This window comes from Cyprinus carpio, chromosome A8 (assembly GCF_018340385.1).
Source record: "Cyprinus carpio isolate SPL01 chromosome A8, ASM1834038v1, whole genome shotgun sequence".
In the NCBI taxonomy this organism is placed as follows: domain Eukaryota; kingdom Metazoa; phylum Chordata; class Actinopteri; order Cypriniformes; family Cyprinidae; genus Cyprinus; species Cyprinus carpio.
The window spans coordinates 12,060,255-12,075,708 of record NC_056579.1 but is presented as its reverse complement, the minus strand read 5'-3'; the positions used below and the strand labels follow the sequence as shown (position 1 = coordinate 12,075,708).

Sequence of the window (15,454 nt, the reverse complement as noted above, 5' to 3'; positions counted from 1 at the left end):
TCACCTGTCAACAACAATCCTTCCTTGAGAGAGTCGTCATCCTGACAAATCAGCCTACTTTCACTTCCATCCCTACCTACAATGGTTATACCCTGCAGCAGGTCCTTTGGCACCATATGTAATATTGTGCTGCTTCCACGCACTCTCTCCAGCACAGATCTCCAATAATATATATTTGCATGTAATATATATATATATATGTATATTATATATATATATATATATATATATATATATATATATATATATATATATATATTTGGATCAAATAATTGCAGCCATGGTATTAAGATTCTTAAATATTCCAAACTTCTGACTGCTTCACAAGTATATAAAAAAGGCTTAAACCAGTCTAAGGTGGTTGGCTGGTCTTAGCTGGTTTAAATTGGAAGTAGCTGGTTTTAGCTGATCTCCCAGCCTGGCCAAGCTGGTTTTAGCTGGTTGTTCCAGCCAGTCTCCCAGCCTGACCAGCTAAAGAAGTGGCCAAATCCCCGCTAAAACCAACCTGCTGACCAGCTATGACCAGGCTGGATGACCAGCTAAAACCAGCCATCCGGCTAAGGCTGGTTTTATTTATTTTTTTATTTTTTCAGCAGGAATAATGCATTCAGATCAGTATCTAACAGGGGTGTGATACACAGAAGTCACATTTCGGTACATACCTCGGTTTTAGGGTCACAGTTCAATATGAGTACGGTAGAACAGGGAATGTATTTTTTAATTTAATTTGAACAGACAGTAGTGCTATATATGTGTAGCATGAGCAGCTCTTTTTGATTTGAATTAGCAAGAAAAGAATGGTCTGACTTTAGCTGGAACAACAAACTATGACAATGATAATCTCAGGTACTGATTATGACCGACTGTATTCGTCATCTGACTGCATGAACCGAAACGTGACAGTTCGGCTCCTATATCTATACCAATAAAATACACACTAACCAAACAAACAATATACACAGTAGCACACAGAATCATGATATTATGATATCATGATATTATTTATAAGATCATGATGAAGTTCAACTGAAGAAGGTCAAAACTAAATGTAGCCATGGCACAAAAAAGCTTACAATCAAATGTAAAGCATTATTATTTAGAGCCTAAGGTGTCATGTCAAACTAGGATGAAAAGAAAAAACAACATCAAAAAATTAAAGTCTGTGATCCGAGGGATCAGTGAGTCAAAGGGCTGGTGTTGATAAATCCCGAATGACTCTTCCGTCTGGCTGGAGAGAAGTTCTGCAAATCTTTTCATAGAACAGGACTCGCTGCAATGATTCATTTAAAGCCCTAAAAAATTAGGTGTTCACTTCTCAGACTGATATTGTTTCCTGAATGAGCTGTGTGTGAAAGAGATAAGTATTAATTATATCCGTCTAAACAGCATATCCTTCGTTTGTTGTAAATAATAAAAACATTTTAGTGTCTGAAATTTTTACAACAGCAAAATCATTAGATAAAAGAACAGTAACATAATTGAGGCCAAAGTTCACAAGAACACATCTGAAGGTAAAATAAGGTGGTGTGCAAATAACAAGAGACAACAGATGTTTTTTTTTTTTCTCAGCATTAACCAATAAACTTTGTAAACTTTGCACAATATCAAGAATTTACTGTCACTCCAGAGCAACCACAAGCTGAAATCAGCAAGACCTGTAGCAAGCGGTGGTTTTATAAAACCACACTCAAAGATTTGCAAAGTGTCAACAGGCTTCAGAAAATCAGTTTAAAGGGCAAATACTGTAGGTCACATTCAAATGAGAATGAAAGAAACAACAAAAACAAAGTGAGATGGGGGCTAAATCTAAAAAAAGATGGATTATTCCAATGGGAGTCAGTGTGGAGCAAGAGAAGTGTGGTTTGAGCGGAAAGGATTCTTTAAGTTGGCAAAGGAAAGCAGTTGTAAAGCTGTGGTTGATCACTCACTGCTGCAGTGAGAGGGATGGACCACAAAGCTTGATTAACCCACATATAATTAGAGCTTATTTAACATGTTGGGATACACAGGACTACGCCTTTATAACAGTTTAAATGTGTTTATTTTTTTTCTCTGTAAGCAATGTCTGAGACGCACAACAGTCGGAGATGTCTTCTGGGAGAGAATATCAAGTATTTATAACTTTAAAAAATTGATTTTGTGAGGTTTCAGAAAACAAAACACCCACAACATTCACAATCTTTTTGACCTATTGGGTATCAACAAAATCCCCCCAGTGTCCACCACCACCACCAAGATTCAACTTTAAAACAACAGTTCCTCTCAGGGCAGCAGGTTGGGGAATTTCCTCCTCCACTTGAGTCATGAGCAGCTGCTAGCACAGCCAAACACATACAGGCCTTGACAAGACGAAGTGAGGTGGATTTTTGCTTGTGTTTGTGTGAGGTTGGATAAGTGGTCACCCAAAGGTGAGCATTTATTTGAACATTTAATTTGAAACTCAATCATTCAACACACAAATTCTCCATGAACCAACAAGAAAACAAACAAAAAACACATCTGTGTGCTGACACAACAGAAGCACAACTAAATGTGGCAGGAGAGAAGCAGGAAGAGGTTGTGAAGAAGAAATAAATAACTATAAATAACTATAGGTACAGTTATAAGCCAAAACAGGTTGATTTTAGTTTGATTTATAGCTTTTCCATTTACAAAGATAATTGCATTGTGCATTTCAAATGCAAATGGAGAGATTCGTATAAAATGAACCAACATACTGTATAAACATATTTTATAATAAATAAATAATGTTGATAATCATTTAATAATTACAATAATTTATTAAAATAATCATTTTAGTTATTTTAATAAATAATGATAACTATTCATTTTAGAGTAGGGTAAGGTTGACTAAACAAATAAATAAATAAATACATCTATTTTCTTTTTTGCCAGAAAAAAAAAAAATAATAATAATAATAATAAATCAATTTTCAGGCCCAAACGTCTGATGTCATCTTTTTTTTAGGATTTGACAGCTGTCATGTGTTGAGTGACAGCAGGATAACAGTCATAACAATCCAGGTAAATTCCTGGTTTTCCTCGTGCAACACATTATAATGAACCTCCCACATCCTGACAGGCACATACGCAGGAGTCTCCCAGTCTTTTCCTGTAAGTGATAATCAAACAAACAAAATTAAAAAATTTAAAAAAAATAAAAAAAAAAATAAAAAAATCCAGGAACATACAATCTAATGAGGGCAACATTAATTTATGCATTTAGCAGACGCTTTAACATTAACATTGTCAAAAACTGAATAGTCATTGTCAGGCCCTAATTTCATGAAAACATCTGAACATTCTGATCAAATGAGTTTCAACATAAAACTTTAAAAACAAATAAAAAGTTTTATTTGAAAACTAAAATACACTTTACACACCTCTTGTGTCACAATACAAAGGTGGTTACAACAAAAAAAAAAACACATTCTAAAAAAATCTGTTTGCATTAATTGGCCTATTAAAACTTATTTATTTATTTATTTAATGCATGAATATACCTGTAGAGGGCACTGTGTATCTCTAAATAACTTTGAGAACAAATCCTTAACACGCAAACTGCTGTATATGAACAAGCCAAGAATATTGGCATTTATTGTAACAATTTCTTTTTCAGCTATCAAAAATGTACAACTTTTGTTTGTTTTCAAAAAGCAGATTTATACAGTGTACCAAGTACCAATTGTTCAATCTGAGAGTCTCTGCCATTTGTTTCCAGAAATTCAGGCTGACACACACTAAAACGGCACATCTTTTCGATGTCAAATCACTCACATCCCACACAACTGACATGAGACACACAGTCAGTCAGAATGGTTTTGAAATGCATAACACATGAATCTTCTAAATACTTAAGTATTCATTCATTAACATACAGGTTTGTGTATGTGTGTGTTTTTGTATACTTAAGCATGCTGAGGTGCTGAAATTCCCAGAAGTGCTTCATTAAACCAACAGCTGCAACCTCACTGCCCTCTATGTGTGCTACACTGATAGCTGAAACTGTGCTTATTTAGTACTTATCATCCATTTGTGTCAAATCAATGCAAATTATGCACTATATTGTTTAAAAAAGGCTTGCCAAATGAAAACATCTACAACAAGCATGTTTTTTTTGACGATATGTTATAAAAATATTAAAATAAAAACTACAAATAAACAAACTAAACCAAAAAATTCTGAAATCCAGGTATGAACAGGAGGATTTCTCTTTCTTTATGATTCTAAAAACACACAAAAAAAAGCTCCCTTCAACAACATTAATTTTTCAAAAACAATTAAATTCCTAAAAAGTAGAGAGGTTTATTCAAGCTTAAGCCTGAATAAATTATTGCAGCTTCAAGAAACACCTTTACCTCATTCATGCCTGCTGACCCAACTGAAATAGATAAGAGTGGGGGAAAAAAAATCTTCACTGGCACTCTTGTTTGTCAGTGCTGTTTCTCTTATGCCCTACTGGAGGCCATTTCAGATTAGACTGCAGTCCTTAATTACAAAACACATGGAAGATAGTCTGAAAACCGTCTGTCTGTTCTGGTGATGAGAACAGTAAGCACCGCATCAGTCATGGATGTATTGGTAAATAAAGACTTAAAGAAATGTTATAGGTTATAAGCAATGCTGAAGCAGTGCTTACATAACTGTTTTATATTAAAGCAATTTATAAAATCCTGCCTGATAGCTATGTTGACATTACGACAATTCATGAATTTTCTCTCATTAACTCGTTACAATGTCTAGAGGCTATAAATAACCAATCATTTTTCTTCAAACCTTACATATTTTGACAAGTCATCCTGCTTCAGTGACTCACATTTAATATTATAACAAATAAATATGAAAAACATTTCATTGAGGATCAGGTCAGTTGTTCATTCTAATCTGTATTTAATGAAGAGCGGAATGTGAAACATATTAGTCATGACTAATGGCCCTGCCCTTGAAAACCCATGACAATATCTGCTTAGAATCATGTTACAGAGGTAAGTGAGTGTGTTTGGCTATTTTCAAAAAAATTTATAGACTCAAATATCGCCTTTCTTGCATATAGCTTCAGAGGTATAACACCGATATTATCTGTGTGGAACATAAGACGACTTCCTTTCCATACATTACACTCATGTCATGGATCTTGACACTGATTCCTACACATTTGTAAGGTTAATCCACTATTAAACACATTATGAAAGCAATCGACCTTGTTGACTTTTCCCTTTTAAGTATGTCCAATGGAGGTATTGGAAATGTGCAAATATATATATATATATATATATATATATATATATATATATAATATATATATATATATATATCTATATCTATATATCTCTATAGATATAAAATTTAGATTTGATGGTGTCTAAAAAAAACAAAAACTACTTCTGTATCCAAAATGTTTCAAATTACTCACAGTAATATATATTAGTACGTCAATGGTATCAAAAAAATAAATTAATAAACAAAAACATACAAATAAATAAATAAATTTGTATGTATCACTCACTTCTATGCAACAAGCACATTTAAGCAATTCATCAACACATACAAATATCTCAATGTCCAGAGGCAATGAAATTATTCAACATTTTGAGTTTGATGTCATAATAGTATAAACTAACTGTTTAAATATGGAATCTTATAGAAAAACTACATTTTATCCAAATTCTAAAAAGGCAGATTCTTCAATAATGGATAATATAAAACAATATACAGTATATGTGAACTGCAATATTCTCCACAGATCCATATTCACTCCACTGACTTATATGCAACTAAAACCATAAAATAAAATATAAATGTTTTAAAATCAAGTGTACTTACTAACAGATGGGAGTCATATTTTTCTGATGGGCAAAAAAAAAAAGATTAAGAATACAATTTTTAAAACTATTATAAAGCAGCAGGATTTAGTTAAAAGAATAGCTTTTAACTGGCTTTTAACTTATTCAACTTATTAAGTCCTCCTTTCATTATTAACAATTTCATTGCCATCATATATGTATTATGTAATTGCAAAAAGTAGAAAATGACTCATATCAAAAAGAATCTGCCACTTAGAAATCCTGTTGAAATTTCATCCCACATATTTCCATTCAACACTTCAACAACATTCACTCACTGTCATCTTAACAATACCTTATTGCTGAAATTCATAGAAATTTGTTAACACAGAGTATGTTCGAATAAATAAGGGCAATTATATAACACAATAGACAGTGATTGTGGTTAAAATTCTCTTAAACAACAACAACAACAAAAAAAAACATATCCATGATGAACTAGGCTAATTAAAGCTCAGGTTTGGAGAGCAGGTGCACCGAGAGCAGAGGGATCTTTGTTTTTCTTATGAACCATGTTCACAGCTCTTTGTGTTTCCTGTCTCTCAAGGCCGCTGTTTATGCTGCCATGCTCTAAAACAGATTTTCCCAATAGACTCTTTGGTCTCTGACACCATAGAAATACATCCAGCACTTTCATTTCACTGTGTGGTTCACTTTCAGTTCACATGTTAGACCTGGTGACAAGAGGTGTGCCTTTACAAGGAGAAACCTGCTGAGCCAGTTTGGTGAGCTCTCTGTCAGAGAGATGCTAACAGGTGCATTTTTAAAAGACGGATATAGAAAACAGAAGGGATAATTACAACTCCAGGCATCGTACAAGTACACTTACAGCAGGAATACAAATTAAGACTTAACCTGCTCTCCCAGGAAATGACAATCCGGAACTTCGCCATTGAGTATGATGCCTTAAATGATCGCAACACCTTCAGCAATGGGGATACTTTGGCGGGCAGAGTTATCATGGAGGTGTCAAAGGAAACCAAAATCAAAGCTCTGACTGTCAAGGTGAAAGGCAAGGCTGATGTGTCATGGACTGAGTCGCATGGCGATCAAAGTGTGACGTACTGGGATAAAGAAAAGTATTTCTCACAAACTCAATCTGTCTTACCGGAGGATAACAGAAATGGTAATATCTGATGTGACAGATGATGTTATAAACATTCATCTGTTCAAAACAACATTTAAATTTAAAGTAATGTAGTGTAGTGCATTACAAAGACTATATGTAGTTATAAATAGGAAAAACATAAAATACTGAACAACATTATGATTATGTAATATGGTCTGTGTATGTTATTTGTAGGTAAACTCTTTCAAAGTTTTTGGTCAGTAAGATTTTTTTATTTTTTTATTTTTTAAGTTTATTGTTTTAAAATACTTTTATTCAGCAAGGGCACATTAAATTGATCAAATGTGAGAGTAAAGACACTTATAATATTAAAAAAGGATTTCAAAAATATTTCTATTTCATTTAGATGTTGTTCTTTAAAACTTTCTTTTTATCAAAAAATTCAGAAAAAAAAATTATCATGGTTTCCACAAAAAAATGTTAAACAGCACAACTATTTTCAACATTGATAATAGTAGTGGCTATAGAGTAGTGGCTGTGAAAAATTAAGCTTTGCCAACATAATATATTAATAAATTACATTTTAAAACATATTAAAATAAAAAAAAATATTGTAATATTTCACAGTATTACTGTTTTTGCTGTATTTTTTGTCCAGTGAATGCAACCTTGGTCAATATAAGAGACTTTTTTTAAAAAACATTTAAAAAATCTTACCAAACACAAACTTATGGCATGTGTCTGTATCTTTTTGCTAGGCTCTGTAACTCTTGTGGCTGGTAGACATGTCTTCCCTTTTGCTTTTCAGCTTCCTTACCAGTAAGTCATCACATTCTTGTCCTGCAGGCTTTCAGTCTGGCTGTTAGATGTGACTTATAGACAGACAGTATATACTTATTGTTTCCTGAGAGAAGATCAATCTTTAAAATAGTCTGTTACTTTTTGCAATGTAGCCAATATTTCAATGCACTATATCTTGTATGTTGTAATATCAATCTATCATATTATGCAAGTTTTTCTCTCTGAAGACTGTTAGTCGTTCACACAAAATCTCTCTCTCTCTCAGGGGCCCACCTTCATCTTTTAAAGGTGCTCATGGTAAAATCCATTACCGACTTTTGGCCAATTTGAGCAGGTCTATGCATGCAGCGAGCAAAGCTGAAGCAAAGTTCACCTTTGTAGCCAGAGCTGATTATGATCAGTCAACACTGATGGTATGATCACAATTATTATTAGTTAGACCAGTGAAAATATTTAAAGCCTCATTGTAATTCATGAAACACAATACAGATATATGTGGCCCAATAGTAATAATAATAAAACTATTTTAACGGTAAAAGGGCCTAAAACACAGAAAATGGTTACTCTGTAAAGGTGAGATTAACATGAAACGATTAACAGATGTAACTGAATCTTTATCAATGTTAAGTAAGTTACATTAAAACATTCATCCTCTGCAGGCACCTCAACATGGCAGTAAAGACAAAAATGTCATATTTTTTGCCTCTGGAAATATTTCAATGAATATTTTCTTGCCAAAGACAGGCTACCAGCAAGGTAACCCAAGCAAAATGCCCAACATTTTAGTAAATTAATGGATCTATCAATTTAAAATAGCATCATACAACATAGATAACCACTTTGATTCATTTGACAAGCTGTAATACAATGTTTATATCTCAAACAGGTGAAAGGCTAGTCGTCAGCGGTGAGATTGTAAACAGCTCAACTCGAACAATTGTGCCAAAGTACATTATCTACCAGAAGCAAAGCTTCTTTGCTGGAGGCCATAGAGCTGTTCACACCACACAGATACTGAAGGAGAAGGGAGAGCCTTTAGTGTCCTCCACCAGAGAGAATCTGTCGAAAGTACTAGCCCTTCCTACAGAAATCAGCACCACCATCCAGAACTGCCGAATCCTCAAAGTAGAGTACAGACTGAAGGTAGATACCCGAAAACAAGACAGGCTTCTAGCATTTTTCCATTTTAGTTTAATTTTCTTTTAGCAGCAAAAATTGTTTGATGTACTTTTCATTTAGGAATGTTGCTGTTTTTTATAGTCTGCTTTTGTGTTTTCATGAAACAAAGGAATGGGAAAAAAAAGACGCTGTCACTCAAACCTTTGTCTGAGTACACGTTACTTTAAATAAGAAATGTCCATGAATAAATTATGCTTTTTTTCACTGTTCAATTTCTGTGCAAGTTGCTGTCTTGAAATCATCTACAGTATAGTTTGTTCTTTCTGTTGCAGGTTATTTTGGATGTATCATTCACTAAAAACCCTGTGATTAAACTCCCGTTGATTGTACTGCCTCTAAATGATGGGACCTCATCCAAAGAGTTTGAGGCAGGACTGCACCGAGATCTGGCCAAAATGAATATCTGAAAATAATACAAGCAATGAGCACTAGTTTTGTTTACACTTTTGTTTTACACGTATTGTGTATACAATAAACAATACAATAAACAATGATTTATTTTCAAAAATATGAAAGCATGAATAAAATAAGTAAAATTGCTATATACTTTACACGCACGCACAAACACACACACAAAAAAAAAAAAAAAAAAACACAACACACACACACACACACACATACATACATATATATATATATATATATATAGTCATTGTTTACTCACCCCTATGTTGTTCCACACCTGTATGACTTTCTTTCTTCTGTGAAAAAAAAAACACAACAAAAAAGTTTTTTAAATGAAATAACCATTTATTTAGGTAGACTATCTCTTAAAAATTCTAAGAGTTTTAGTTCTTTTTAAATAATTGCATTTAATATAAAAAAAAAAAAAATCATTTATCTTAAAACTCTCCTGGCACTAATAAACACTCCTGTATTCATTCATAATACATAAAATGCATGTATACTTTTTGCACAAATATGCCAAATACTTCTTACCATACAAAAAGTGCACAATACTGCAAAATTAAATAAATAAAACATAATTGCACGTATCCCTGAGAGTGTAATGGTCTCTACTGTTGGCTGTATTCTCTCTGTAACCTCATTTGTTATTAGATCAGCTCAGTTAATTCAACTAAAGGGTAGAGTATGTCATATTCCTTTTACAAAGCGAGCATGTGAAGAGAAATGAAACATCAGAATGGCATTTACCGTGACACTTAAGCCCCCCCGCTGACATAAATACAGAGGAAGACTCTGCCTGTCAACCTGGAGGCCACTGAGCTCCGATGGATATCTTCAACACAGCAACCTTTCTGCACTAGTATCCCACTGCTCTTTGCTGTGTGCACTAACTCACTGCTTCTCAATTCAGTGTTCAGCAGACACTTTAGTGTAGTATGAAGGATGTGGAATCAATAATACAGCTAATCTGTGACCTCTGATCCCCCAGCAAAAGATGAAATACAGAATATGTCTGAGCTTTGTAAATGGAGGACACTGAATTTATCTGTTACATCGGAAGAGCCCTTTGATATATTTGAGCAAAGTTTATTAAAAAAAAAAACACTATTCTTTAGAAATAATAAAACAAATTACTTATTTTAATCAAACATTCTTGTGACATTTTTGTAAAGGTTTTTCTCATGTGGAGAAAAACCTTTAATCACAGTTTACAACACCGACATTTAAAGATTGATTTCACTTGGTTTCTACAGCATTAATTGGAAAGCGTTTACTGTGAATGATCAGCTGACATCTTTAGATGACAGTGATTGGATGAGTTTAGTATTTCGCCTCCCCCTGCTGGACAACAAACGCTGTTACTTCTCACTTATTTGACTTGACAGTTTAATAGTATCTGTTCTCTGGTGCTCGCCATGTAATTTCAGTAATTCACTTATCGAGTAGAAATCTTTAACTGCTGTGTGTGTAGGCTTGTATCGTCAGTAAATAATGTCACAACATTAGACAAAGCTCACGGGAGGCTGAACATAGACAGTTTATTGAAAACCATTGCTTCAATCTAATTACAGGAGACGCAAGGCTGTTTTCTGTTCTATGAGAACATACACAAATAGGTTAACTGAGGTACAGTAGCATAATTGAATCATTGCATTTGTTTAGCTAAACCAGATGACCTTTAATGAATCTTTAACATTAAGGCAATGGTGGTGACATTTACTGTACAATCTCCTTTATGAAACCATCTCAAATTAATATGAGTTACTGAATGGCTAATTCTAAATTGCAGTTTCCTAGGGAATACCTTTATGTTACTGACCCAAATTAACAGATACACTGCTAACTAAATAACAACTGATCAGCTGGAATATCTAATATACTGATTGAGCGTACCATGATGAACGTTTCTCAGAAGACAGCATGGTGATTCCATAGTTGGCCTACGGCATGCTGCTTATTTTAATGTCAAAGAGACATGGGCTGTTTCTCAGTTCTAAGAAGGCAAAGAAAAGACTCGTGAGGATGCAGAAATGTTTACGAACCGTCACGTATTTGTGAGCTTAAAGCATTACATCCTCAATATCAAGAACACATCCATACTTTTATGAATCCTCTGCACTTGCGTTCTTGAGTATTAGAATTAAACTTCGGCAGTGAATGATGATGTAGAACGATAACACAAGGACACATAAGAACACATACTGAGAAATGGCCATATGTTATTTTCGGGCCAGTGCTATACTGAAACATACTGTGGTTGGTTGCTTTACATGCCTGTCAGATGGTCGCATCCTGTCTAAGTGAGTGGCTCTTGGTTAGAATAAGTTGCAGTGTGGAACAGATTTATGCCATTCAGTCAACGGACTGGCTATGTGAGATAAGTGTAATAACATAAAGAGAATTGTGACATCTTGGCAATAGATGTGAAGGCTATCAGTTTGCTACAGGATTGGTGAATTGTACACCACATGCTGTATGCCAGACTTTCTCCAGGCCTGATTCTATTACCATTGAGATTCAGATTAGGCATATTCTTTATGGATCACAAACTGGAGGAAGAGAAAGAGAGAGGTCTGTCGGTGTGACTGAGCTAGAGCGGTCAGAGCACCTCATTAGGTCCAGCATTTAACTTGTGTTTGAGCAAATCTGTGAGCAGACAGCTGTCACAGTTTGTACTTACTAATGAGAAGTAGTAATGAGCAGCTGATTTAAAGTCAGTGAACATACACAGACTGAAGGGAACTGGTATAGATTCAGACACTCAATTGTCTGTAGCCTATTTGTCCTAAAATATAGGCCATGAAATTAATAAGGTTTTACAACAACAACAATTATTATTACTTACTATTATATAATAATATCCAAACTATGATCTTTGGTATTCAGGTAATAGATATTTTCAATAATCTAATCTGATTTGACATGTGATATGATATTATATGTTATGATGATTTTTTCTTACATTTATTTAATAAAAACTGGGGGGAAAAAATCGATAAAAAATACTAATTTAAAAAAAATTACGCGTTGCAGAGAATGTTGTACATAAAAAAAAGAGCAATAAAGGAAGATTTGCTTTTTCTCAGATTGGTATGATGAACAGGGAATTGTACGATGAACTCCAGATGTTTGGGTATTACTATATAAGGCAATCAATTAAACTCATTTAAATGTGAGATTTGTACAAGCCGCTATTGAAACAGATGAATGAGAAAATCAGCGTGAAGAAAATCTAAACTATGGATGGATGGCAGTGTGAATTGGGAAAACATAGCACAGCAATTGAACACCTCATTTATCTTCTAAATTAAAAAGGAGATTTGATAACAAACAGTAACCACTAGAGATGCTAGACAGTCCCTATTTATTTCTCATGAAGATGGCAGGCCCATTTCACTTCAACTATAATTAATAGCATGTGGAAGTTCGGTGTCACACATAAGACACGCTGGGAATAAAATGTTCCCTATAGGAAGGACGCTTCAGTATTTGCTTTGCTACAAGGATTAGGATTGCTATTTTACAGCTTTACATTCAAATATGGGTGCTTTGCATTCTAAGGATTTTTACACATTCTGTAACACGGTTCGGTCATTATCTAAAGTATGGAATGACTACATGCTCTCATAAGCAGAAGAATTCAGCACATATAGTAATTCAGGAAGTCAAGCATGAACAGCTGTTTGTCTGGTTGGAGGGGGAAAGGAATTTGAAGAAAAAGTGAGAAAGTGAGGACCATCTGTTGTCTTTTTTGCAGACAGAATAAATTTTCAGCTGTTCCCAATAAATGACTTCAATTTGTTTGGTGCAATGATGCAAATCACAAGTCCTTGAGTATTTTTAGTATTTTTAAACAAGTTACAGTCTTTGCTAACTAAAAATGTTCTTGCATTCAATCATGATAAACTAAATCTTAAATGGAACAAAATCAGAATATGCATGTAAGGGTCAGAGCAGAAAAGTTTTATGAAATGGAGAAAATTCTACAAGCATTAGACATAATAATAATAATTGTGGACCATTATGTTATTATTTTATTAGTTATATTATGAAAAAAATAACTTTTCTCTGTTTGCCTTGGGACCTTAAATTGGGACAGATATTCCCATGTGGCACTGGGCAAGTTTACGCAGGTCATATGGCTTGAATTCTCTCGATCTTTGCTTGTGGGGATTGTTCCAGCATCAGGCAGCCTGGACTCAGCTTTCTGAGGAAAATCCTTGAGAAATATGTGATGTGTGAGTAATGCTGATGGCAGGTTTACAGGCTGAGTGGTGTCCAATTCTTTCACTTTCTGTTCCAGTATTTTCTCAGTTGATATTTGATGTTTGGAATGTTTTGCAGTGGTCCACATATGTGCTGTTGTCACTCCAAGTTCTGTATCTGGCTGAGACAGCTGAAGGTCAGATATTTATAATGGAATGTCTCATAAAAAAAACACATTAAAAGGGTACATTTTAATTTAAAATATAAACAATATGTTTCAATTAATAATAAATTAATTCATTTGAAATTTAAATAAATAAAAACATATTTTTTTGTGCTATTGACAACAACATTATAATAACAGCTATTCCTTTATTGCTGTTTCCTTGAATATTGGTGACAAAACAGCATGGGTAATTGTGTCACTCTCAGCATTATGAGAAGAAACTGCACATGAGACGCATATTTGTTTCTTATCCATATTTTTATCATATTTTCAGCAATGCTGCTTTTACTGTCTCACTTTTGCTCATTCGATAAACTGATGAAAGGGGTTGAATTAAAATTACAGTTAAGAGAAATATGACACATCCCACTCAGGAGCAAAAGACTACAGATATCTCTTTTGTTAACCACCCTCATACAGACTAGGTGTGATATATGTTTTGAGCTGCATGCATCAACCAACAGCATGCCCACCTACACCCATGTTAAAACAATGCTGTTTGGTTCCCCTTTAACCTCCAAGTCCTTGTTCGGCTTGCGGTTGCATACAGTTTGACTTCAGTGCTCAGCACTAGCTTAATCAGGAAACAATGAGAAGCTTCCCTCACCAGTGATGACAGAGGCTATTTAAACCAATGCTTTTTCAAGAGAAATGCACTCAATAAAAATAAAATAAAAACCTGGACATTTTGCATGCATTTGCGATAAATGAAACACTGTGAACTCAAAGAAAGAAAAATAGGAATCATAGGATTTAAAAAAACAAAACAAAGGATTTTATATCTCACAATTGTGACACACACACACACACGTTTGTTTTTGTGAAAAGAGAAGACATCACATACCATAGGACTACTTTTTTATATACTGTACAAACTGTATATTCTATCGCCCTACACCAACCCTACACCTAACCCTACCCCTTACAGGAAACTTTGAGCATTTTTACTTTCTCAAAAAAAAAAACCTCATTCTGTATGGTTTATAAGCGTTTTGAAAAATGGGGACATGGGTTATGTCCTCATAAGTCACCCTACACTTCAAAAAACTGTGTCATACCAATGTCATTATACAAAGTTGTGTCCTGATATTTCACAAAAACACGCACACAAACACACACACACACACACACACACACACACACACAGACATATATCAATGGGGACCATTTATATATATATATATATATATATATATATATATATATATATATATGTGTGTGTGTGTGTGTGTGTGTGTGTGTGTGTGTGTGTGTGTGTGTGTGTGTGTGTGTGTGTGTGTGTGTGTGTGTGTGTGTGAAAAAAACAAAAATAAAGGATTTTATATCTCGCAATTGTGACACACACACACACACACACACACACACACATATATATATATATATAAATGGTCCCCATTGACTTCCGCAGTATGGGGGAAAAAATACTATGGAAGTCAATGGGGACATTCAACTGTTCCCCACATTCTTCAAAATATCTTCTTTAGTGATCAGCAGAAGAAATACATTCATAAAAGTTTGAAACAACTTGAGGGTGAATAAATGATGACCCTTTTTCATATTTGGGTAAACTAAAACTACAAACTCACTTTAATTTCAACATTTTCTCTCCTCATTCAGTCCCCTGCAAAGCATGCTGGGAACTGGAAATCCCCTGCCCAGTTTTAGCAATGCAACGGAAATTACTAATGGATTAAGTAAAATTCTATTTCAAATTGAATGCAA

General features: G+C 34.1%; 1 protein-coding gene across 1 annotated transcript; it reads left to right on the top strand.

The window, feature by feature from the left end:
- The first annotated feature begins 6,498 nt into the window (after positions 1-6,498).
- On the top strand, positions 6,499-9,380 carry LOC109104492 (arrestin domain-containing protein 3-like). Its single transcript, XM_019117789.2, has 6 exons — positions 6,499-6,969; positions 7,671-7,731; positions 7,979-8,126; positions 8,373-8,469; positions 8,600-8,856; positions 9,165-9,380. The coding sequence occupies exons 1-6, from the start codon at positions 6,714-6,716 to the stop codon at positions 9,297-9,299; spliced, it is 954 nt and encodes a 317-aa protein (XP_018973334.1). The 5' UTR covers positions 6,499-6,713; the 3' UTR covers positions 9,300-9,380.
- Positions 9,381-15,454: the final 6,074 nt, after the last annotated feature.